At 36.0% G+C, this 27,820-nt stretch overlaps 1 protein-coding gene across 2 annotated transcripts in view; it reads right to left on the reverse strand.

Annotated features, from left to right (window-relative positions):
• MYO3B (myosin IIIB) overlaps positions 1 to 27,820 on the reverse strand; it is a 193,543-nt gene that overhangs the window by 142,407 nt on the left and 23,316 nt on the right. For both annotated transcript variants that reach the window (XM_085066494.1, XM_085066495.1), the window contains exons 4-9: positions 24,579 to 24,762; positions 23,010 to 23,144; positions 19,224 to 19,328; positions 18,861 to 18,960; positions 15,222 to 15,298; positions 5,115 to 5,260 (exon numbers count right to left, since the gene is read on the reverse strand). In XM_085066494.1, the coding sequence (XP_084922620.1) occupies positions 5,115 to 5,260; positions 15,222 to 15,298; positions 18,861 to 18,960; positions 19,224 to 19,328; positions 23,010 to 23,144; positions 24,579 to 24,762 (747 nt within the window). The remainder of the gene's footprint in view (positions 1 to 5,114; positions 5,261 to 15,221; positions 15,299 to 18,860; positions 18,961 to 19,223; positions 19,329 to 23,009; positions 23,145 to 24,578; positions 24,763 to 27,820) is intronic.

The raw sequence follows: 27,820 nt of genomic DNA on the forward strand, positions 1-27,820 counted from the left end.
ACATCATGCTCTGAAACTTCTATTCCTGATGTCAAATTATTTACCATAAGACTATCTTCAGCATATTCCTTTAATAACTTTACACACTTCCTATTAAGTAACTACAATTGTATTAATTCTTTTGGATTTTGTTTTACAAAACAATCAACTCTAATCTTTATTGTCCTACAACACATACCTGTGTTTCTTTACCATTCCAAGCAACAGCAGTAAAAATGTATGCTACATAATATAACAGGATCATGTCAATACCAACGCAGATTGCAAAATTACTGAAAAGTTGGAATATGAAAGGCTGTTTTAGAAAATGTTAGTTTTTAAAACTACCTCCAAAAAATAATGTCCCCACAATGAGTCTTACCTGTTCAGATGGATGAAACCACCTGCAGTACATCAGGTACCTCACATGTACACAACAAAGCAATTTGAAGGTGCAATGGGCTGTCCCACAGTCACTCTATCTACTGAAGTTATATTCTAGTCTATTTTGTCTCTTGACATGATCATACCTTATGATCATGGTATAAATAAATGAGTACTGTTGAAGAACTTCTTCAGTTTATTTGCCAACATAAAAGATGAGTGTATGGTTGGGCAGAAAGTACAAACATACTGCCTATCTACAAACTACCATGAACCTGAAGTTGTGATGGGGTGGGAGGTGGTTTGATCCTGCTAGATGCAGGTCAGCTCCTGAACCAGTCAAGCATCACTAAATTCAATCTAGTAAGTACTCCCAAGAGCTGTAAGTCTCAACATAGTACAACACAGGGGAAGAACTGCACCATTCAATGAGTACTCACAAGCTCAATTCCATTCCACTCCTGGCTATTTAACATGAATTAATGAAGCATTATAATTTCAAATGAAATTTCACTTAATTCTCAGATTTTGTGAGTTAGAAAATTAAATAGCCATTTTTTATCACCAATCAAGTTTAAAACAGGCACCTTCCACTGCTCTCAGAAGAAAAACACTTTAAGTGATACAGACATGAATGGAGAATTTGGTTTAGTTCCTGTTACTGTCAGCTGTCAGTATAATGTTGAAAAATTACTCTTTACCATCTCCCTGTAAAAAAGACTATAAAGAGACAAATCCTGAAAAGCAGGATCTTTGCAACGTGATCTGAAATCCTCACTTTACACTGGTACATACACCCCACCCACCCTTTCCAGACTACAATGTGCTATCTGTATCTCCTCTTTGCCACACTATTTTTAATAGTTGTTAGCTTTCAAAATTTCAAATCACTGCTAGTTATTTGTCACAATACTTTGAGAGATGATACTGATGTGATGGAACATTTCTCACAAGCTAACATAGTTTGAAGAATTTATGGACCTATTTTACTTTAAAAAGCTTAGGTGTAATGGTATTTGAGAATCTTTCACTTTGTAATATTTTGCCAAAACAGACACACCTAAGTAGTGACAGCAGATGGAAGAGGTTAAAAGTATCAACTCCCAAATTACCAACTTTGCTAGGCCACCCTCCTTTCATAATTTAGACCCTTCTGTTGGAGATTTGAAAATATATTCTAGGCAGATGACATGTTAACAGAATAATTTCATGGTTCACTGTCTTCGCAGTATGATTTATCTCCTATCTCTAGGCACTGGAGATCCCTTTTCAGGAGATTTATTAGTTAGATCCAAGAACCTATTTTGATGAGAGAGAATGTATGCATTATCGCAAAACAGAACATTAACATTTGCTCTAAGATAATGCTTCCTTCTCATTAGAAGTTTTAAGAAAAGTCTCATGCATATGCTATCACAACTGTTTCCAAGACACTGCACCTTCATACAATAAAATGTTCATGAATGAAAGAGGTTTTTAAAATTTGCATTAGTCCAGGAACTTGTATCCCCTTCTCTTCTAAATCTACATATTATACATAGAAATAAGGTCCAGAGTCTAATGAAACATCTGACTTAAAAATAACCGGCATTTTCTTTTTCACTCCACTTATGCTATCAGATATTTGCTGCAGATGCTACATTTTCTGTAGGACAAGGCAAAGTGTTTAACCACTGGGAGATGCTCAAACATCTGTCTCACAGCTCAGGCCATTTTATCAAAAGCATGAAGTTAATACTTAGACACATTAGAAAAACACTGTGTTTTCAAAAACACTTAGCATCCAGCATCTTGTGTTGTGAAACACTAGTCAAGCTTTGAGGGAAGTGCAGCACAGTGGGATCAGCTTTTGTTTCATGCCCAAATTGAAATACTCACGTGATTTCTGAAGGTTCACCTGCCCTCTAGAAATAAGCTATCTTGTTGAGATAAATCCAGTCTCTAATCACATTTTATGTTGCTTGACCCAATGAAAAAAAATCTGAATTTAAATGAACATAAGAGGTCTCCTTATTCCACAATGCCATGTAACACATCTTGGGATCCTATGGTGTATCCACAGACGTGCTCCTGTGCAGACCTCTGAGCTATTCAGTCTGGAGGTTAGTCTATCCCTGGTCCAAGTTACATAACACAGATGTGAATCTATGTTAGCTGGAGACAGTAAGTTTATCAGAAGTCCTTAACTTGAATTCTACACAAGATAACTTCAAAGATCTTGGGGGTACACAACTGCTCTGACTGCCTGTACAAAATTATTCATCTAACGGTTGATTCAAATCCTATAAAGTCAAAGCAAAGATTCATTGATTTAAATTATACTCATTTAAGACTAAAGCCTAGCTCCGCTTCTCACTATGTTGAAACTAAATGCCAAGGCTAAAAGCAAAATTGGCTATCTCTAGAAAAAAAGCCAATAACTAAACTGACATAGAAACTTAACTGCTTGAGAATGGAAGAATTCTCCAGAAACACGTGGAGAAATTTCTGTATCTAGTTTTGGTCATTTTTCCATTATTAACATTTTTAAATTCTCACGAGAACAGATTATTAAGCCATGCTTGATAACAAAACTTGAAAACCATTGCAAAGCTTGTAAAGAAACCACCATCACAGAAAACAGACCAGTCTAGTACACAGAAGGCAGTATAAACAAAAAGATATGGATCAACTGGAATCAAGAATGTAAGCAAATAAAGAACTAATTCTTGGTAACTCTCTGACCGAGTGATGTCTAAGTGTCTTTTACTGTAAATAGCAATGTCACCTCTTCTCCAACCTACAGTCAAATCAGCCCAATCAACAAAAAATTATCCTGGGAGAACACATACAGAAACCACATACAAAAATCAATGAATCAATAGTCCATTACATTTATTGCTTGTTATTACCCATTACATTTACTGCTTGTTATTTGCAGAAGCTTTTTGCACTTGCAGATAAAATAGCGCTTGACTGTAGGGAACCACAGTCACACCATAACTCTGCTCAGAGGATTTTGGATTGAACAGTCTCACAAGGTGAGCTCCAGTGCTTCTATATGTCACTGCTTGACACTCAACAGCCAGTGCTCAGAACCACATTCAGTCTGAGAAGAGCCTCACTGCTTATGGTGAAAAGGCTGCTAAAAATGTCTGCCTTTCAGCATAGTTTTCAGGAACTGCTCTCAGAATACTTCTGAACTGTCAAACTACTCTAAGAGGGGAATACACCTTTTTGTCATATTTGCTATGCCTCTGAACTGATTTCAAACAAGAACCAGGAGAGATGCTCTATCTCCTATACCCCAGGTGCTTATGCCATCCAGCACTCATATCCATCTAATAAGAATGCATAGTTAGAAGCAGCAGGGTTACAGCTCATATAATGCATAGCAGAGGAAAATATCTCAGCTTAAAAACTGATACTATTCTATTTGGTAAACATATGCATTATTTGATTAATCAGATAGATAATTCACCTTTGTTTTGCTAAGTCATACAGAGATGCAACAGCACATAAAGAAAGAGGTAAACTACAGACAGAAATCAAAGACTGTATATGCCCTACTTCACATATCTTCCTATTGCTTACTCCTACCTTTGGTATGACTTCCCTCCTTTTAAACTGTTTTGAGCACTGATAAAATTTATACATAATGTTTTAGTTATCTGAAGCCTCCCTTGCCTTAACTGCCCAGACCTGTTTTACATTTATGTAAAGGCAACAAGATTAACCACTACTTCAGTATGAGCAATTTTGGAAAGAGTGGTGGTGTGGCTCATGTCTGAGCTGGGGAGAAGGAGATAACTGTATGAGCCAGAACCCAGCACAACTGCATCTGCATATAAATAGACTTAATCAGAAATGCAAATTGCAATCAGAAGAAATTTTAAAAGCCTGTGATAACCGTGTAGATAACAAAAGGTCAAACACTTGTATAGCTGAAGGTTTTAAACTGTTATGTCAGTGGCGATTGTTTCTTCATGAGCCAAAATGTGGAAAAGACAAGTACATGGCAGTCTAATCAACGATGGACAATTTCTATATTTCTTCTATTATAACAACTGTTCTGTTGCTAAACTCTATTTTACACTGTCAATCTCAACTTATTCAGGAAGACTCAATGAAATGAAAACAAATGAAATCAAAATAGTATGAAACAATACAGCTAATTTACATGACTATATATAGAAGGAAATTTATATTCCTTTTTCATATCCAATACAATATTGCTCATATTGGATTATTCATGTATGACAATCCAAATCTTCATATTTTAACATCCTCAGGAAAATGATAAAATAAATTATGGCTAGTTTTCTGAAAGTGCCAGACTGCTTCATAGCACTGTCAAAATTGTATCTTTTTCTTTTACAGTAAAACAAGCCTAAGACTGTAACTTGTTAAAAAAATGTTATTTGTTACAAATGTTATTTGTTACAAATGTTGGCTTCTCCTTTCGAAATAAATTTTTTCCTCAACAGTAGCTAAGAAAAGTTCTATTGGAAGGAAGGTACCTGGATATTACATAATTTTATATTCTAAGATAAGGATAAAATAAATAAATCTTTATCATTTCAAGGAGTTCTAAATATAAATTAGTGTAGAGGCCAGGCTGGAAAATAAATCTTTAACATTACATCTTTTTAGTGTCTTTTTGTAGAAGACATTTTTAGGATGTGAAGCACAAACATTTACCAAATATTTTTCTTTTGACCAGACTACCTTTGAACAAACTAGTGAGGGAAGAGAGCCATCTAGTGCCATACCTTGGAATTTTAAAAAGGGTTTTCACCGGGTGCATGTCAAATAAAGGAGGGTCTCCATCCCCCAGTTCAATAGCTGTTATTCCCAAGGACCACACGTCACATCGAGCATCATATGAGTAGTCATACTGTTGTTCACAAGCAATGACCTATCAGAAAAGAAGCAGAGAAACCAGTGCTTTAACCTAAAGTACAATTCATGTCATCCAATATAACATGAAAGTACTTTTTTGTCTAGTACATGTCTAAAATGCTATGTAGCTATCAAATCCATATATTTTCTGCCTGTATATACGAGACAGAAGAAACACCACAAAAAGGTAACAGTAAACTAGAACTTCTCTTAGGTTTGTTTTCTTTAAAAGCAATCTCTTTCTTTTTAAAAATACATTAAGCTCCATGGGATGCTTCAAATATCTATACAAAGAACTATCAATACTAAATTCCATTTTTGAAAGAACTACTTACAGATACCTATTAGAACAGCAAAGAACCCTATTGATGTTATTCTTCTTAAATTCTATGACTATTCATGAGGATAGACCGATTTGCAGAGATGGCTTTTAGATAAGGATGTTCCATTGGTAATTTCTGCCTTTTTCTTTTTTGTTTGTTTTGTTTGTACTTACTGAATTTGAATCATTTAAAAAAAATCTTAGGTAATATACCACATACCTTGTCTAAGAAAAACCAAAGTCAACAGGAATCTCTCCTTGGATATCAGAACTGTTTTACATCACAGACTTGATGCACACTTCCAGCCAACCTATGATCACATTCTAATAAGCCAACTATTCATATGAGCTGAATCTAAATGTGAGATTCAAACCAAAGTTTAAATTTAGCTCTTATCTTTGCAAAGGGATGAGACAAAAAATGCAGCTTCACTGCACTTCATTCTATTATGATTTGGAATTCTGTCTCAAGTTTGTCTTCCAAAATCTCACCCGTTAGACAAATTACTTTGAAAATGTGTCGGATCCCTGCACATTGCTAGTGTCTACTTCCATGATTCTTCTCACAGTTTTTTAAGTATAATTAATAATTTGTACTTAAAATAAAAAGAACATGTCCTAGGGTGGCTGTACCTATGTTCTAGAAGAGATTTTATATTTAACTTCTATATTACTTCTGAATTTTCGTGTTAGGGCTTCAGTTTGGAATAACGCTTTGCACAGATTGCAATGTGCAAGTCAGCAACCCAAGCAGCTGCTGGCAGAGAGTCACCTGTTATAAAAAAAACCCTTTCCTGGAAAGATGCTGATTCCAGCTTAACCTCCTAGTTACTTTTTCCATAAACTGCACCTAACAGAGACATTCCTGACTCTGTTAGTGATTCTATCCAACAGGCCCCTAGAATTTGTCTGTCTCTTACTTGGGACTCCTGACCCCACTGTAGTGCACTCATCATTAATTTTATCAGACATCAGGGGTGTTTCACACAGTTAAAATAATACTGCAATATTAGGGGGGAGGTTTGCATTGAAGTTGCACACCAGTTAATTCCTTTTATTTTCCTAGAGCAAATCAGTCCAGACAAATTAAGACTTTTCCAAATTTTTTATCTATGTTTTGGCAAGTGTTGAGACTGCTCTTTCTCCTAAATTTTTCCAGTTAGTATGCCAGAGAAAGGGGGAAAATGAAAGTAAGCACTGCAAAAGAGGATTCGAAGATTTTTTTCTTCAACTTGAAGAGCTTTGTTAGTTAATCCAGTGTTTTTCAAAGTTGTCATGCAAAGATCGTTTCTCCATCTCCCTTCTCTTCAACAGAATGTCTTAAATGAAAGTTCTGAAATAATTTTTAGTTCTCTAAAATGTTCTCTATAGCCTTGATCTCATCATAGAGACCACTCTATCTCTTGAAATACTGCACAGTAGACAGTTTCTACACAGCTCAAGCAGAGTGCTTTAAAACACCACCCGTTTCAGAGGCTTTTATGATAACCTCCTTTTATCATTTGCGAGAGAGAACAAATCAAATGCAAAAATTTGGAAAGTCAGTGTAGAGATCCATCAGAGATATTTAAATAATATATTCTAAAGAGGCTATCATTGAAATTTTGCTCAGAGATGAAGAGGAAAAGCTTGTATGTCATGTTTGTTTTTGGGATTTTCTATCCAGTTCTCCAAATCATCTGTATATTCAACAACATTTCGTCACAAAAAAACACCCAAGTTGGCTTCCAAGGCCATGACTTGGAAGCTTATCCATATGTGGCTAATTTTATGCACTGTGCTTTCCTTCCTTTTTTAATACATGAAAAATATTTATCTGCTTAGGATAAAATCTGCTAGAGCCCATTTCCTGGATGTAAATACCTTGGAAGTTGCCTGGATTCTCCCTGGTGTGCTGAATCCTTTGCAAATACTTGTTTATTTTTTCTCAAACATCATGGTGCAGAGGAATATATTTTCATTTTTAAGAGAAGGAAAAGAAGGACATACTCAAGGTCACACTGGACTTCATCTGCAATGCCACACACATAGCTGATCTCCCACATTCAAAAACACCATTATTTTTTCCCTATAAGCACATCATAATTGTTTTTAAGTACAGGACAATGACAAAATTTGCTGTGTATCTTGGTCTTACAAAATTTAACAAACGGCACTAAAATTATTAGCATCAGAACTGATTGCATTCATACTGGGTGATGAAAAGAAAATAAACTGCAACTGCTGTTTTAAAAAATTAAAAATAAGTCATAGGGCCTTTTTCACCTTCACAGTGTATTACCTACCAAACAAAGAGAAAGGAATGTATAAATATCTCTGTGTCTTCTGCTCCACAGCTAACAGCTACACCTCCAGTATGTGGCAGTAAAAATGACACTATGGCAAAATACCGGCATTCTAACCAAGGGGATTTAGACACCATTAGATTCTCTTCCATCCTATTATCAGAGCCCATAGTGATTATTTTAGAAAAAGTATTCCCCTAAACATGTATTCTTTTTTTTTAAAGAAATTCAGCCAGTGGGCCATACATACCAGTATGTTTTAGACCATTAGCTTGACAATAGCGAGATTAGTTCACAGAAAAGATGTGAAATGAACTGCTTTTCACCCAGTATGAGGCATGTACATGAATTTATCAATCACTTTCGTTTGGAGCAAGTTTTCCATTTCTGTGGAATTTATTATTAGAACCTTAACAACTTAGCACCCCTTGGAGAAACACAGATGCCACCAATTTTAATTTTTAAAGCAAGAATCAAATTTTACAGTTTTTTCCTTGATGAAAGGTGCACAACAGCAGTTTGCTTTATGTGTTGGCTAGCAGAGAACACTCCTGCAATGTGAAGAAGAAAGTGTTCTCTAAGTCATATTTTACAAGCCAGCTAAGTCCTTGGGAATGCCCCAGTCCTGTTTTGCCTTGAAAACTATTTGCTAATCCCTGCAGAGCAAAAATCTCTAAAAGCCAAATACAAAAGGGGAATGTGCTATTGGCTTGTCTTTTATTATATTCCTGTCTCTATCAGGAAATTAGAGATACCTTTTTATTGAAACAGCTCTACTTTTTGTTGGAGTTTCGGAGATGAGAGTACCACTCAGCACTGCTGATGCCTGCTTTGCCCAGTGGGGCATGAAGACAGAAAGCCCAGAAGAAACAATCTGAAACTGAAGAACATGCTCCTCCCTTTCTCTTTCTTGTGCAAAGACATCACATTCGTACCAATTTGATATCCAGGAAAATCCTCCCCTGCTTGTAAAAGTGAAACAGAAGAAGGAGTTTGCTTTGCTGCAAACATTATGTTCACGCCAAAGCTTCAGGGGGTGATGCAGCTAATTTTGAGATTTGCTAGTAAACACCATGGGAATAAGCACAAAGTCTTTCACTTCAGCATGGGCTGTTGCTTGCACACAGTGGCCTGGGTTGCTAAGGAGACAGGCTGTCACCTTTTATTTTAGTTGTAATTTCATCATGATTTCATGCCCAGTCATACTGCTGTAGATCGAAAAGCATTTAAACACCAGAGGGAGGAACAGAAAGTGTGATGGTAGTTGTCAACACTAATTGTGCTGAGGGTCACACTGGTACAGAATGAGGAGACAGGGAATTCACAGGTCTGGAAAAAATGGTACATAAACAAATCGGTCACACTAAGTGGAGGGAATTTAGAGAAGTCAGTGTCTAGGCATTCTGTGTGATTTATAACTTGTACAGAAACACAAAAATTCACATACACAAGATGATTCACATCCTGACAAAAAAACTTTATATTCAAGGATATAATTCTGCTTGTTCTGAAATCAATACAAATATTTCTTTGAACTTCAGCAAGGCCAGTAGTAGATCAAAGGTGGATTTAAAAGAAGGAAAACAGGTAATACAGAGAACTACCTATTACTTGGACAGTGGCCATACTGACTTGTGCAGAGAGAGGAAGCTATACATATGTTTAGGTGAAGCAAAATACATCCAACCCTTTTAAGTTTACCCAGAATTATTAGAAGTGAACTTACTTTCACTTTGCCTCAGTCTAAACAGTGCCTGTACAAGAGCAGAGCTGCAAGCGTATGCTAATAATTGCAGTATATATGTGCTACCTGGAGACGACTGCTGCACAGCTAGTGCTGCTGACCCACTGGAGTCTGGAGTTAGCAAGGCTGCTGCTGCTGAAGTGAGGCACTGCTGTGCCCAGCTGACATAGCAAACTAAGCAGCTTATGAGGTGTGTGAGCTCTGCTGAAAAGCACTGCGCATGGAAAACAAACATGGCACAACATTGGCACCCTTGCTGCCAGGAAAACAAAATTGCGAGCTGTGCCAGTCAAGTGAAATAAACCAACTGAACTTCTGTGCTCTGCCTGACACTATACAACCCAACTTAATTTGTTTACATTGGAAATATAATAGTAAATATTCTTCTCATTCTTATGCACCAAAACCAAAAAAGTCTTTCATGATAGCATTTAGCAGCAGTGGGGATACTGAATTAGCCAAACCAAAGTGATACTAACCTATCGCTATGTCACTTCCTCTTTCCCTCCCTCCCTCCTCCCTCCCTTCAAGCACATTCATATAATTAACAAAAAAAAATTTGTGATTGAAATTGGTTCCATATTCCCACATTTTCTTATTTCAGTTCCTTATTTTGTACCATCATAAAATTTCTTCCATGGTATATCAGAAAATTATTATATTATTATAAATGTTACCAAAATAAGTAGTAAATAACACTTTGAATAAGTTTTATAAGTAACTATCACAATTAATATTGATGCATTGTAAATTACTTATATGTCAAGTAGTCAAATTTTAGCAGCTATGAGTAATCAATTTTTATTTTTATTTTTAACTCACCCAAGGGAAATATTCCTGAGACCACTAGAATGCTCTGGTAACAGGCTACATTTGTAGGGAAGTGTAATACCTTTTATTGGACCAAATGAGACAGTAAGGAAAAACAGACAAGCTTTCAAGCACACAAATCTTGCTTTTATACCACAAGACCTTCACTGACTCAATACGGCTCATAATAACTTAATTGACATATTTTGCTTCTGATACACAGATTTACTCCTCAGCAGGAAGTATATATACTACACACCTCACACAGATTTTTAATGGTCTTTCACAAAGAAATCAAAAACTAAGAGCCAACTCCAGCCTCCTAAGTAAATACATTTCATGCAGGCATCTCAGTGCAGACCCACGTGGTATTGAACTGATTTTCTCTGACGTTTTGGGCTTGTTGTTGTGATTTGTCTTTTAAATTTTTAAACACCCTACATGAAAGCTTTACAGCCCCTCCATAGCTGTTAAAAAAAGAACAGAAGCAACTCCTCCACATCCGTTCATAGGACTACGGGTATGTCATCAGTGTTACTGGCACTGCTCCCTGAGGTTCCCTCCAGCTGCCATGTACTTTTCAGCTCCTTCCTGCCATGCTAGCCCAGGCAGAGGTCAGCTCTCCTGGAGGCAAAGGAGGAGGTGATGCAACCTGCCAGACCCCGCTTCTCAGGGAGAGCTTGCTGGTGCTCTCCCGCTGCGCTCTCTGCCTCTCTTGTACATAAAAACTTCTCTCTTGAAGCCTCTGTATTCCAATTCAGCTTTCTAAATCCACTGCTTTTGTTCTGGACTTTAGGCAACTTCAATGTAATTCCTTACTACAGCAGTTTGTTAAAGCTTCAGTTTTAGCGTCACAGAAAAAGAAGAAAGCAGGGGGGAAAGTAGGACAGAAATTGCAATTTCCTTTATTTCTTCAAAGAAATAAAAATCTGTATTCATAAAAAGAGGGTTTTTTTAAAGTCATCTGTCAGCTCATGGTAGCATGTCAGAGTCAGGCATTTCAGTCATGTGCAGCCATTTGGAGACTTAATTCTATCCCACATTCCACCACTGACCTGCTGTAAGTTCTTAAGCAAATCACTTCACTTCTACGTCCCTCAGTTCTTCCACGCAGACTTTTCTTATCCATTTAGAGCAATTGTTCCCACTCTTCCCCCCACGGCTTCCCACACTTAGACTACTGTAGTTCCTCTCTGGCATGCCTATATGTAGTTACAAATAAACCACAGCACTGTACTCCAAGCCAGCGCTGCATTTCAAGAGGACAGCTAACATTCCCTAGAAATAATGCCTACTACATATGCAGTGCCCCAGCACCTTAACCTCCTGAAAAACAAAATGCAATTTCATAATGTGTGTCAAGTGGGAAATTCCTTTTCACCCTAGGCTTAATATAGTGATGTTAAATGACAACTTAATAAATATAGTGATGTTAAATGACAACTAAGTGTTCAAACCACAGTGTAACTAAAACCTCTGTGATAAATAATTTAATGCTACTATTTTTTATCTTTAACATTTATTTACTGCATTTATTATTTTTACCCCTTAAATGTGTGGAGTATTTCACTGTTATTTCACTGTTAATTAATCATGATGCACACAAGTTCTATAAAAGCAGCAGCAGCTTTGTTTATTCCCATCTGTAAAGTTTTTTCCAGAGGACAGTTGTTTCGGGTTTTTTTGCAAATTATACTTTCAACCTTATCTCATTTACTGTAATTTACAAGGTAAAGAGACTACAAAACTGAAAAACTGTAATAAGAGCTAATTTAATAACCTACCTCTTATCATTAGCTGTAAGAGAATTGTTACTATACTTTCACAGAAAACGTTAAAATATTTTCAAAACTTTCCTTGTTAGAGAAGGTATAGTATTATTTATCATAAAATAAGCATACTTTTCCACTGTACAACTGTTTTCAAATGGCTTTCAGGCAGAAAAGTAAGTGTACATACATTCTTGAAATCTACATCCTATTTATACTAAGTGGCAGATTCCTACAGTTTGTTATAAATCAGCATGTACAAAATTCCTTGCTTAGCTAGCAATTAAAAGTGCAGTGAAAATGCACATATGTGAAAAGCTAATTTTAGCTAATTGACCTTGAATCTCATGATGTAAGCAAAGGGCTGGTAAATAGAATAGGTTGAAGCATAAGATGAGACTATACTAAATTGTTTCATGGGAATGTATCACTGTACTTGTTTAGAGTTAATTGAAAACTTTAAAAGAATGATGGAGAGGGACTTCTTAAAAGAACATGTGACAGGGCAAGAGGGAATGGATTCAAACTAAGAGAGAGTAGGTTTAGATTAGATATTAGGAAAAAGATTCTTTACTGTGAGGGTAGTGAGGCACTGGAACAGGTTGTCCACAGAAGCTGTGGATGCCCTGTCCCCAGAAGTGTTTAGGGTTAGGCTGGATGGGGCTCTGAGCAACCTGGTCGAGTGGAAGGTGTCCTTTCCCAAGGCAGGGGAGTTGGAAATAGATCATCTTTAAGGTCTCTCCAAACCAAACCTATGATTTTATGATTCATTAAGTCCAGGTTAGTGATGGGATTATCTTTTCTGTGCTGTTTTCCCAATTCAATATTTGACTACACATCAAATGTATTTACAATTAATTTTCTTTCCCCAAATTCTAAGACCTGAATACAACCCTTACTGTAATAAACATTGGCTTCACCAGAACTGTGAGGTTTTTGCAAAATTACATTTTTCTCTATGTATATTTTTGAACTACATTAATGCAAGTTACTTGTTGGGGTGCTTTTTTACCAGCTAGTTTTGTTAATTTTTCATTAGATTATGCAGAGACACAGCTTCATACTGAAACAATGTAAATATTATTCATTGTTTCAGGAGTAGACTTATTTTACACACATATATGAGGGCAAATGAGGGCAAAAAACTGAGTTAAGTGCCTTTCTAGTGTTTACTGATCTTACCACAGCGGCATCTAGAAAACACTCTTCCTAGTAAACTGTTACCCAAGAAGACCTTTTCATTTCACTGAAGTCCTAATCTTCCATCTTGCACATAAAAATCTGGGTGCATATTTTAAAAATACCAGAAAGATCTCTCTAGAAATAAGGTAAATTACATCTTGCACATCACTTGATACCTGTCATTTATATGAGCAACTGCAGCGACTTGAGCATGTATGTTATGCAACCTATCGTTTAAAAGCCATTTCAACAACAGCATAATAGGTATCTGAGCACCCTGCAGCTGTTCTGCAGATTGGTACACCTATGAAGCCTGACTGGCACATCTCACAGAGGCGTGCAAATATGATATGGGTTACTATGTTTATGGTACTGGGTTGATTCTTTCAACAGATCTTTTCAAAACAGGAAGTATTCAAAGCTACTCCTGTTCCTGTTTCATGTGCTATGCACATAACACACCTTGGTTTTATGTGTGTTGTATTTTCAGGTCAAAGTTTTCAAATCAAAATATCTGCTTATCTCTTCGCCCCAATATTTTTTCTTTTTGCCCCAAGAAAAAATATTTTCAAAATAGAAGGGAAAATAAATTTAGTATGATTACTGCCCTTGAAAGCAATTATTCAAGCAAAACAGTATCATAAAAATAACCTATAATAATCAATGTTCAATAAAATCCTTCACAATATGCCCATTATTATCTAGGGAAGTATTTTATAGAGGTCTCATTTTAGATATGTCTCCAACCAAGGTGATTCCATAAATAATGCTTGCACAATGGTTTCTAAGGTATCTTGTGTCTCCTTTGTGACATAAACTGGTTGTTATGGAGATGGTGAAATATCAACCATTCTTTGTGAGACTGTGCAAGATCAATTTTGGACCCATTACAGCAGCTTTTCTCTGCTCAGCTATAATCAGCCTTCCTTAGAAACAAAAATAGATGCATAAAAATTATGAAATGTTTCAAAATAAATGTTTGCACAATGCTTTTAACTCTCTGACATACAGAAATAGACCTGTGTGCATTCACAATGGATAAAAATTCCATCTTAAATTTCCTTCATATGGCCTTTGAAAGAAAATAAGCTTGTACTGTTACAAAGGCTGAACAACTTATAAATAAACAGACCATTCCTGTTTCAATCCTTCTTTATAAATGTCATAATCTATAGCTTTCAAAAGTACTTTTTGTTCCTTAAAGAAGGGAGGGCAATGCTTGATGTCTTTCACCCTGAAGTTTGGTAAGGTACAAAGGGGACATTTTTTCAACAATGTGTTAAAACTTTTCAGAGCTTCATGAAATCAAAGGGAAAGGATTATGTCTGGATAGTAGTATGTAAAAATAAGATCTAAGGTATTTGAATATGGGCTAAGCTACCTGCATATTATTCTTCTCCATTTTTTAATCGATGCGAGTCCATGTGTCTAAGTTCATAGGTCCCCAGTCAATGATTAAGGTTAAAGAACACATAGCTCAGTCAGGGTTTTGCAGTGTGCAAGACTATAGCAAGAAAGGAAAGAAGGAACTCCTCCTTCTTCCCCCAGTCCATATTTACATCACAGACGAGCACCCCAAAACATACAATATTTGGCTGGAAAGTCATAACATTCTCAGGACCCAAAGTTATTTGTAGGATTGTTGTACTTTATGAAACACTACAGAGAAGAAAATAATGAAGATTATTAAAAATCTGTTTTGTATAGTCTAATAGGATGTAATTTTTACTGAAAAGAAGCCAAGATGTAAAGCAGAAACACAGCCATAAACGAGAGAAGAAAAGATACCCTCTCACTCTGGGAGAGCGGCAATGAAGTATGTATTGCAATAAATAGAGACATCCCAGACAGGCACAGTTGCCTACCTCAGGTGCCATCCAAAAGGGTGTTCCCACTGAGGTGTTTCTACGCAGCCGTGTACTGGTGAGCTGGGCTGAAACACCTGCAATAAAACAGATCAACGAAACTTGGCTTCAAATTCATTGTCATTTCAGTATAATTTACTTCAAGTATCTGAAAAGCAAAACCCAAACCTGGGAGCACAGCTGCAGAATGCCTGGCCAAAGTAAGTGCAAATTATTTGTTTGATTAATTTCAGCTTGCTCTTTTCATTCAAAGTTGCTGAGAGATTTTTTTTGTAAATGACTCTTGGTTTGAAGCGCTTTCATTCAAACTCAAAAATTCCATTGTCACATAAATATCCCAGACTTCTTTCTGCTATTTTTGTATGTACAAATGGGAACTATTAAAATTACAACTTGACTTTAAAACTTCTGTTTCACATATTTACTGCCCAAACATCACTGGCCGAATATTCGTTCACCAGCATATTTGCAGAGGCTTCTGTTCAACAAAACACTTATGCACTTGCTTAAAGCTTTCCCTAATGAGAAAAGCTCAGAAGCTCAAGCTCACACTGCATCTTGTACTTAGGGAATTATGCACATACTTAAAACAAAACATTAGCTTCAGAGCTTTGCTGACTGGGGCTGGACTAATGAAGCACAACTGAAAAAAAACAAAAGAATGAACTAGAGTGCAATCAAACAATGTTAACAAACCAGAATGAACTTTGACAGCAAATCTTCTGTCCTCTGGTCAACATATAATTGAATGAGTTCAGTTCAGTAGCATCCCAATGAGTTGACACAAAGCCAATATTGACTTAGAAATATATTTTGCTTTAACATTTTTTAAAAACAAAAGCCACAGTGGTTTGCTCTTGTGGTATTACCCAGAGGCAAAAATGGGCAGAAACATGTAATACATATTGACTACTGCCAAAAAATAAAAAATTGAGATTCGTAAGTTAAATTATTTGATTTCTGATTCCAACGTTCAATTCTGTATTTGTTTTTAATTTTTCAGTGTAATTGAAAGTCTTCAGTGATTTCCTGAGTACTGCAGTGAAACAGTTAATGGCTAAGACATACAACAAGCCTCTGTCCCTTTCACTGTGATCTCTCTACAGCTAGCTTCAGTCATAGCTGCTGTCTAGGGATATTCCAAAACAGTGCAGAATACCAAAGAGCTGAGAGAGGGAGAGCACAAGCATAAATGAATGTTAAGTTGCAGACATTTTGGGTCAACTTACTGTGACAATCATTTATTCAAATACATTATGCTGTCGAAAGCAATTGAGGTAAGAAATGTGTGTTACATTGAAAAAACAAGTTCTAAATTTATGCAATAAAGGAAAGAAAAGCCTCAATTAAAGATATCTGTGTAACCCTGTCTGTGACCTAATATCCATATGTACAGCCTTGACTATGAAGTAGCTTTTTTTGAATCAAGATTCTGTCTCATTCTGTAGATAGAATGGATAGTATTCACTGACTAGGTCGTAATTTAATTTTTTTAACCCCACTGATTTGAATTTTCATTACTTATTTAATATATCCAATCCTATACTAAATTTAAAATTATTATTTTCTTTTCCTTTTGACAAATTTCCTTCCTCACTCATCAAACAATAAATCTGCTTAACATTCTCACAAAATGGCAGAGGATTATTAGTTTCAGGGATTAACCTAAAAATATCCAAAGCATCCACTGTGTTTGAGTACTTAATCTGAGATCTTTCAGTTTTCAGGCACTCCACATGCCTCAAGTAGAGCTATAATAGATCTCAGCTGCAGTTCAAGAACACACAGCTCTTCTGCAAAGGAGGACAAGATGTTTCAAACTGGCTATTGGGAAAATGAGGAAGAGGATTTGCTGTAAGTGACCCTCCAGCATCACAGAGAAACACTGACAGAAGCAAGAATAGCCTCTAATTCGATGCCATTCAACTGTCTCAACTGCAAGTCCCTTCTCCTCCTAAACTTCTTGCAATTTCACTATTTCTCTTCCACTTTCTGCAGAAAATAAGACAAAATGGTTCTACAAACAGTATCACCTGTGACTCTTCCTAGAGACCCTCCTGTTACTACAGCAGTGGACAAGAGGGGGAAAATAGCAACTTAATAAAAGCTTGGCATTTGATACTTCTTTAGTCAGAAAGCCCATAGATATGCAGGCATTTCTTGACATTTCCTAACTGTTAAGCAGTAGGGAACACTCAAGATTTAAGTCTCTTTTTTTTCTGAGCCTGTCATTTCTGTCGTGATTTTCTAGAGTTACTGTCATAACTTAAAAAGTAGGACATAAACAATGAAACCAAAATGGGGAATCAGAGGGACCCATGGGACCCTAGGACTGAGAGTCTCAGTTTCCTTGAATGTGCCACTTGGAGTTGCAGCACGCTGATCTGTCTTTATGGCCTTTAATACATCTGATAAAAACATTTTGCTCTGGGGAGAAAAGCCCACTTTTCCCATAAAGGAGTAAAAATAAAGATCAGACTGCCAAAATTCCCTCAAATGAGAAGGGATCTTCCTCTTTTGTACTACTTCAGGGACTCATTTCAAGTTTTGCTTCAGGTCATATGTTACTCCTGGCAATATTTTAATTGTTGCCTTTACAATTCAAAATAATGAATTTCTGTCCCTAGAAGATACTAAGGAGTCTCCTCTGTGCCAGCTTACTTTAGCACCTTCAATATGTATGTATGGAAAATCTATAATACCATTAAATCATCAGCACACCATTTTCTTTCCATTGCATAAATTTAGTATTTTACAATTAAAAAAAATTTATCATTTGCAGATTGTTTTGGACATAACATTTTACCTCACACACATTTTGGGAACATTTTTCTTTACCTTCATACACTGCTAAACAAACATATTATTCACACAATACTATTTCAACGGCAATTACCTTATTTCAATAATTAATCATATTACTAACAATCTGCTTCTGTTACCTTTAATAAAATTGTCCACTCCCTTGCATACATATCTGAGGGACTAAAGCATTTATTTATTCTTCTAAGTGTGTGTTCAAAGGGAAAAAAAATTGAACTGACTTTAAATTTATTGCCATGTCCCTTTCTATCAGCCTCCCTCCCTTTCTCCCAGCCTCCCTCCCTTTCTCCTTCTTGTTTCTTATGATGTTTCCAGACTGGCAATGCTCAAATCTAAGAGCAATGATCACAAATTAAATGGAAGTTGGGTTTTGGACCCAGGGGACTATTTTACCTTCTGTTCAGAGGGGAAAAAATATGCTCAAGGCTATCAAAAACCATTTCAGAAAGAATGTTTCCTTTTCATATGCAAAAGATAGAATATGTAAATTTAAATTAGGAGGACAACTGCCCGGAAACTGACATTTCTTGTGAAATACAAAATGGCTTTGTAAATGAAATGCTACCTTCAGAACTTTTTAAAATTATTAAATTATGTTTAAGCTTTTAAAAGTTAAAACTCTATTAGCGATTTTTAGTTAGAATTTTTATTCTTGCTGTAATCAGGTTCCTTTTGCATTTTTCCTTCTTAAAATAATTCTAAGTATGCTTCTGAAATTGTCTCTTGCTGTGGCATTCTGTCTTCCCAGGGGAAAGTAAACAGATGCCTTTGGCTAAACTGCATGTATCAAGAAAACAAAGGGGAAGTGGTCATTACCAAAGTCAACGAGCTTGACTCCACCTTCTGTTGTCAGGAGAATGTTGTTCCCTTTCACATCACGGTGAATGATCCGGTTATTGTGTAAATGCTGAAGGCCCTATATACCAGCAGTAACAAAAATAAGTTTATTCCCTTATTTAAAAACAATTACCCTACTATTAGGGAATGCAATGGAGAAAATCTGCACATACTCTACAGAAACATCTGTCCACTGGATTACATGTCTTTATACAACCTCTGCTGCTACAACAGCCCATGTAATATTGTCAACATTACCATACTTAATAAATGGAAAATGCATGTGTGCAATAATTAAATTGCACCCTCTGCTGTCATTACAAGCCCAATGAACATCCTTACCAAGAGAGCACCATATAAGATGTATGAGATTATAGCTTCATCCAACCTTTGGCCACATTTCAGCAGGCCTTTGACAAGCTCTGTGACAGAACCTCCATTGCACAGCTGGAAAGGGGGTAGTTGTGTGGAGGGGAAAAAAAAAGCAAGACAAGTCCTTAGTTACTCAATATACTTGTTTAGGCTATAAACATCTACCATGCAAAACTGCACTCCAACACAAGTCTGGAAACAACAGAACTCATTTTATTAGTGATGTTAATAATAAATCACAGCAGGCTGGGTGGAGGGAGGGAAGTGAAAACTGAAAATTACAAAGTGTGATTTATAAAAGGCAACTAATAAAATAAAAATATTATCAACATGACTGTATTTCAGTGTTAAAAGAGGATTTATAAATCCAATTTATATTATTTGAGAATTTTCACAACAACACATGCATTGTCTTTTTGAAAAAATCCTTTTGTACAAAGAAAAGGCCAGACAGAAAAGACTGATGCTCTTGATAACTGAGAGACAATAAATTAGTCATTTTAAACTTTCACTCCATCAATGCTCTCGATGGCAGGCAATATAAAATAGACAGAAGCTGTATCTCTATACTCAAATGCCATGTGCTGTCAACAACAGAGAAACATTCTAATCCAGAAAAGCAGCTTCTTGCAAGTATTTTCTACTAATGGGCTGCCATATGTGAAAAGAGGAGGAGAAAAAGTAAAATTAGAATCTTTGTAAATGTGTCCTCATCCACACCTTAAGTTTACTGTCCATGCCATTCTAAGCAGGTATTCATCTCTATCCTTTCTCCTCTCTCTTTCATTATCTTGATATTCCCAATTGTTTGACAAAAAAAAATTCAAAAAAAATTTTTAAAAATTTTTAAAAATCAAAAAGAAATGGGATAATTGAATGCCTTTCTCTCACTGAATTTTCTCCTCTATGCCTGTTTTTGTGGCCAGCACCCTTACTGTTTCTGCCAGAGAATCACACGCATTTAAACACAAGCTCATTTTACATTATCACTTTAAAATACCACAGTATAAATCAGGCAAATAGGACGAGGTTATACAAACTCTCAAGATTTGCACCTTTCAAATAGCTTTTATGAACTGTATATCAGTTCAATCACTAATTTCTCTTATATGCTAATATTTTCCTTTATTTATTACTAACTCCTCCTTGCATCAAAAAAATTTCACTGAACAAAAAGTTCTAGTTCATGCAAAGGACAAGGTCACATGATAAACAAGACATTCTTCATTATAAAGAAGATCTTGAAACAAAATTTCATCACTTAAAACATTGATAAGTTCTGTGGGAATTTGACTTTATTTTTTAATTCGCTGGTAGGGAATTTTCTTTTAATCTTAATAAATTCTGAGGGAGCATTCAGGTCAGTATCAACCATCAAATGTATTTACGTGAAAATGCATGGTTTTCTTCCAATGCTTGACCATTTGCTGGCAAGCCATTCATTAAGTCAAAGTTTTTTTTAATTGCTTTCATTGTGTTAAATGTTCTGTTTAGACAGGTTATACTAAACTTATCTCTAGTACACAAATAAAATATATAAAAGTATGCCCTAATTTAAAAAAAAAATCCCAAGCTGGTTGTGACTGGAAAGTAATACAGACTGACAGCTGTTTAGTAGCATATGTTAAATGAATGACTGACTCAGAACTATATCCCACAAACACCTTGTCGCTATCAGCAACACTATTCTTGACACTCAGCAAAGAGCTAGGACAAAATGAATTTGGAAACTTCATTACCACTTCATACCAAATGGTAATACTTTAAACTGGAAACAACAGTGATGCACATTTAAATGGAAAAGTAGAGAAGTGTGCTTCATAGTTATCCAAGACTTGCATCATAATAGAAATACTTAAGGCATCCACTTTTGCTACCCTTCCTCACCACAAGCAATTATCCAAGTAAGGTCCTGCCTGTAGTGAGCAAACAATGCAAAACTGTGCCTAAAGGAAAAAAAAATCTACTTTTTTATTACAAATTTTGGAAGTCACACATCAGATGAATCTATTTCATCAAAGACTCAGGGATCAAAGTCTGAATACGTTGTATATTCCCTTTTACTGAAAATGTGTCATTAATTTATAATACCACAAGTAACTCCTATGCATACATAAATTTGCATGTAAATTCCAAGGCAAGGAATAGTTTGGCTTGTCTGGTAAATTTTTCTGTATGAGTACTTTTTTTTTTTATAATGTTAGATTTCTTCCAAACTTTGGATTATGTGCACCAAAAAACAGCTGAAATGCACATAATTGGTAAAAACTTGCTCTAATCCTACATTCAATTTTATTACATAGAGTATATGATGATTTTGCTCTATAAAGTTTTGTCATTTGGCACTTGATGGATCTTTAGAGACAAGACTTTTATTAAGAAAGAAAGTACATAAAAACCCAAGCCCAAACTCAACACAAAGCCAGCATGCATAGAAAAAGAACAATACGAAATTAAAAAAAACTAAAGTCCTTTTTTAACAGTTACTGAAATTTAAGAGGAAACACATTTGAAATTTTTCATTCAAGCTACATATTGCTCTAGGACATAGAAGTTAGATGCATTGTTGGGATTCCAAAACCTGTAGTGGAAATAAAGATTCCCTATTTTTTTGCTAGTCATCATTCAAGAACAGGGAGTGGAATTTCTAAAAAAATCAGTAGTTAAAAAGTGAATCCTAGCTTTTACCAGTCTAGCTAAGGAAAAGAGAAAGGTCTGAACGGTCTGTTAGCACTCATCAGAGCAGTAACTGCCTGTGCAGAGTTCTGTATCAATTAAGCCCAGAAAACTTCTAGCAGAAATCCTCATTTTACAACAACCTTTGGCAATCACTTAACTGGAAACAAGACCACCAAAATACAATTTGACATTGTAAGTATACTGATTGCCACTTGTTGTGGGTGCCTGTGGGTGTTGGCATTTGGCCAGCGTCAAACCAAGGAATCTTGGCTCCGGTGCCTGGAGCACCTCCTCCCCCTCCTTCTCCACTGACTTTGGTGTCTCCATGTGGTTTCCCTCACATGTCCTCACCTCCTCCTCTTCTCTGCCTAGAAAAAAACCTGTGTATCCCTTTGTTTTGAATTCTTCTTAAATAAGGTATCACAGAGGCGTAACCAACATCCCTAATTGGCCCAGCCTTGGCCAGTGGCATGTCCATCTTCAGAGCCATGAGGGATTGGCTCTGTTGGACATGGTGGAAGCTCCTAGCAGTTTCTCACAGAAGCCATCTCTGTGCCCATCCACCCCCCCCCCAAAAAAAACCCCAGGCCAAGCAAAACCAATGCACCACTGAATAACAAGAATTAGTAGAAGGCATTTCTGTTGCTAGGTTTACAACAATAACCAGCCCCTGGTTTAAAATTACCATAAAATAGACTTTCCCATGACACTTCCTCTGCTCACTTTTGCAGTGAGAGGCTTATTTATTGACTACCCTCCACGTTACTACTTCATCATGTTTTACATTCCCCTCAAATGCAAATTTTTAGATAAATCTCTTATCTAATGTTTCCTCTAACAAGAAAACAAAAAGGATCTGTTATTTCTGAGGCAGAATGTATCAATTCAAACAGAAATTAAATGCAAGAACATTCCCTATTAAACAAATTTTTTAGTTTGGATGTGATTTTCAACACTATCCTGACTACACATCATCTATCAGAAAATCATGAAAGCCTGTGGCTCTTTGAGCAATAACAAACAAAACCCCAACCATATTTGCTAAGGTAAGATGTAATATCGTCAAAAAGTTTTTACCTCAAGTACTAGCCAGAGCTGTCCTCCCACATATTGATCTGCTTTGTAAAACATCCCATAAAATCTAACAACATTAGGATGATTGGGAAGAAACTGCAAAATATTATACTCAGCTTCAATTTCTTCATCTATATCCTAAATAAAAAACACAAACATACAGAACATATAAAGACAGCGACTCCCAATAAAGCAAGAACAAACTCTCATGGATAAAAATAAGTATTTTTAATTAGTTAGTACTTTTAAATAGTTTTATTTTAATGCAGCTGAAAGTACACTATACTGTACATTTAATGCACACAGAATTGTGCCACTTGTGCTCTTCTTACATACAAAAAAGTGAAGCCTGTGTAAATCAAGCACTTGCTCTTCAAGAATTTTTTCAGTGCATAATATACTTAACAAGAACATTAAAAATTATACTTTGCCCAGTTGTCTAAGTAAGAAATTTACACATGTATGACTTTTAACCTGTTTTAAATCGTGCATTTTTTTAACATGTGGGCTAAATACATGAACCTTTGATTTATTCTGTTTTCTATTGTCACCAGATAGGGCTAAACAGAGAACAATTTCACAAAACCTCAAAGGGGCCATCAATAAAACCAAATACATTCTTATGAGGCATGTATTCTGGCGTACACTAGGAACAATATAAGAGAGACAAACAACCACCCATCAAATAAGAAAAGGTTATTAAGTATTTGCTAATGAAAGAATTCTCTGACAATTACAAAATACTGTTTCCACCAGCACACAGGCCACAGTTCAGAACAGAGCTTAAGCCCTGAAACCTTCCTCATTTTTGTACAGACTTGACTATTAGAAAATTTAAGCTTGTGCCTTCCTCAGATTTATACAAGAGAAAACCACAATGAATTTGAGGTTGATGACAGTGGTTGATGACAGAAATACAGCGGTTTTAGTTAATATTTTAGCCCAGCTGTCATGATCAAACTCTGGCTTGATCCAGCCTAAACAGCTGCCAGTTAAATCTTCCACTGAAAACTGGGGCCTTGGTTCTCGTGGGAAGCTAGGCATTTAACACCCACTAAAACTAGTGCTGGCACAGAACTACCTCTGAGGATCTTGGTTGTGCTCTTCTCTTTTTATCTTAACCATTGCCTCACACTTTATCTGCTTATAAATAGTAACTAAAATATCCTAAAGTTCACAGTGCTTCTGTGATGGGAAAAGTAATTCCTTTTACAAAACAAAACAAGAACATTACACTTAACAGCATCTTGTATTTTCCCAGCTACAGCAGGCCCTATGAGGAATGCCTCTGTGCCTTCTCACAATTTGCATGCTCCAAGCAAAGATAACTAAATTTGTAGCAGAGGAATTACACAGACCTAAAATAGAAACTGGCAAATGCTGCCCGCAAATAAGATGATGAAATTCTAAGTTGCACCACTCAGTTACTGGTACTAAACTCCTTCTGTTAATGCATTGGTAAAACTGTTCCCTTCTGGATGTTCTCAGTATCTTACACATTTGTTTTACATTTCAACTCTGAGCATTCTTTTAAATTAACACTGAAGTTACAATTTAATATTTTTTACTTACACTGACAGGATCCAGAATCTTTACTGCTGCCAAGCTTCCATCTTTCTTATTGGCAACCTTATAGACTTTACCATAAGTACCTTTCCCAATAGTCTCTATAATTTCCCAGGTATCTGAGGGATCAGCTAGTGATTCCAGTCCAATCATACTGGAATTATATTGAAACAATCCATACAATGGCTTCCTGGAAAATAAAGCAGATATACATACAGTGGGAAGCCCTAAGTAACTCTGTATTCGAGAACGCCTTTTACAATAAAGAAATAAAATATTGTCCTAATTTAAGAAGAAACACAGACAGATTCACAAATGAAAACCAGACAGAAATGCAAGATCACTCAATGAAAAAAATGAAAAGAAAACTCTGGAAACCACTTATCTTTCCTTACTTTTATCTATTATTTGCTTCAAACATTGCCACATATACAGCACCATTCTAAACACATTTTAACAAGATCTGACAAAATCTACCCCTCCCTCTACTGCACACTCTTTTAATGTACATTTTATACAATTGAATTAACACAGTTCATGAAATGAGGCCCTATTTCTGGTGCTTTAAAAAGCAAAATCAGGGTTTTTACATAAATTTCTATAATGCCCCCTGGAGATTGCCAGACAGGCATTTAGTAGCTATAGCCTCATTATATCTGATATATCTACAATAGGACTATATATAACTAACAAAAATTAAGACTGGGCTGGCTGATATCACAAAATACAAATCAACTTGAAAACAGGCAACAGGTACATCACTGGGGTGATCCATCAGCGTTGAGATGTTTCTCAACAACTGCACTTGCTCTCTCTCTGTGTACCAGTCAGAGTGTTTTATAGTCTGTTACACTGGCGGATCACCTCCAGAAGATCTCCGAGTCAGGGGACTTGTTTCCCCAAACACTCTTGAGTGGATCCTGCAGCAAATGGATCACTGCAGCCTATGCAAAGCGCTCCTTCCCACCCTGGAATTATATAGATGGCAAGTGTGGTGTTTAGAAAAATGACCATACTATTTTAGGATTTCGTTTAAAGTAGTGAGAAGATACATCTTGTCCCTGAACTGGAATTATAGAAAGGGAAGATGAAGTTTAAGATGGAAATAACTTAACCTTTCTATATCAATCATTATTAGGGAAGCTCACTGGTTGATGGTTTCTCTAAGAAAGAAAATTACTTGCCCATTTGGTGGCTGTCAGTAGGTATATTAGCTATCTGTATGCTTAACCAGGAGATGTAAAGTCCAAGTGTGTCTGATCATAGGAGTGTGATCGTGACAAGAGCAACTGAAGACAACACCATCACGGACTGCAAAAGCTCCCAATTTCTGTAGATGGATCAACAAGCACCTCAAACATACAACTTGAACTTTAAGGTTTGAGCCATTTCTTTCTAAGCATATCCAATATCTGCAAATCTGCCTGAAATAATTTTAAAAACTTACTGTCTTACCTCTTCACTATTTCTAGCATCAGTGACAACTAGAGAAAACTTCTGTTTCCCTCCTTGGTAAAACTGTGTTTGCACCAAAGCTGGTACCAAATAATGTATGAAATTGCTTTGGTCTCTTCAAAGAAGGCAAAAAAAAAAAAAAAAAGAAAAAAGAAAAAAAAAGAAAGAAAGAAAAAAAGTAAGGGGAGAAAAAAAATTTGCTAGAGTCAATATCATTTATCTGTTATGGGTCAATAATGTAAGTTATTAGGACAGTTTCTCAATATTTGATCCAATACAGACTGCTGCAAATAAATAACAGTATTCTGAACACATACACTTAGTACATCAACAGAGAAGCAGGTCAGGTGAAAGACTTCTCTGAAATCAGTGAACAGACTGTACTACATGCACTGAAACAGCAGCAACAGATATGGAGCTCCTGATAAGCCAACCTTAACAAGGTTTGCTTGCAGGGTGGGGGTGGTGGTGAATACAAACATGGGAACCATTGCACCTCACCAAAAAAATCCCAACACAACAATGTACTGAACATGTGGTTCTAATGCTTTAGGAGAAACGATTCATGTGCAAAGAAACAGAGGAGAATAGACTGGAAATAGCTTTGATACAACCTTTCAAGGAAAACAAAGACAAATATTTAGTTCTCTGTCACCGTAACAACTACCCTATCACACAGATTGTCCAGAAAATGATGCATGATACTCTTTGTACCAATATAATATTATGATGTGTCCCTCCAAGCAGCTGTTGTTTTTCCTTAAAACAAAACAATCTAATGTCATTGCCTGCTCTTGTTCTGAATAATATAACCCTTAAAATGGTATATCGAAATTTTCAAAACACTTTAACATTTCTTTACACCAAGGACAATGTTGGAAAAATAAAATCTAATGCAAAATTTTTACAGATGGAATCATGACAGAGGACGGAAGAAAAATTTTAGTGAGCGTTTTTGTGCATTGTGATAACATGACAGCCTTTACAGATAGCTTGTTTATGCATTACATGGAATCAGAGATGTGAAATATGTACCATAAACCTCTTCTGTTTAAACCATAACAGCCTCTTCTTGAGCTCATGCAATACCTATCTAAATAAGGTTCTACATCTGTCATCAGTAAAAGTGCCTTTTGCCTCTAGGACATTATTGCATTCCTATAATAGAAGTCAATATTTTACAGTACAAAAAAGCAAAACAACAGTAACTGCTATTACCTTCAATAATGTAAAATCTGGATTTAAAAAACTTCAAACCACCATAACACATAAACGTTATAGGGAAAGGCTGAAGCTGTAAAGTGAGTTTGTGCTTTTCTTTTTCTATTTTCTGATTTGCTGAGCTTCAGAAAATAAACTGTCCTTGTTTTAAATAGGCTGTCATTCACTTTTGATTTATACAGTGAAAAGTCATGTATGAACACAATCACTTCTGCAACAACCACATATTCAACCGTATTCAGAAGATCTTAACACTAAAATACTGCTGCTGAAATTTATTTAGGAAGAAATTTCTCCTTTTACTTTCCTACATCAGGTCTCACACATCTCCAGGCTTTGAAATGATACACAGAGTGGCTTCTAGCTGTTAAAACCTTAGCAATACCCTCCCCTAGAGGAAGCCTCAATCTATTAGAGGCCTACCAACTACAAGTATTTCTGCCATCAGTTGGAGAAAACTTCTCAGTGGTTAAATCTGTTCCAAGTAGGCAAGAAAATAGCCCACACCAGATGTTGAAAAATTACACTTTGGCCATTAACTCTACTGGATAGGGAACGTATAACACAAAGCT

The sequence above is a fragment of the Lichenostomus cassidix genome, chromosome 7 (genome assembly GCF_008360975.1).
Source record: "Lichenostomus cassidix isolate B80296 chromosome 7, HeHo_3.0, whole genome shotgun sequence".
Lineage (NCBI taxonomy): Eukaryota > Metazoa > Chordata > Aves > Passeriformes > Meliphagidae > Lichenostomus > Lichenostomus cassidix.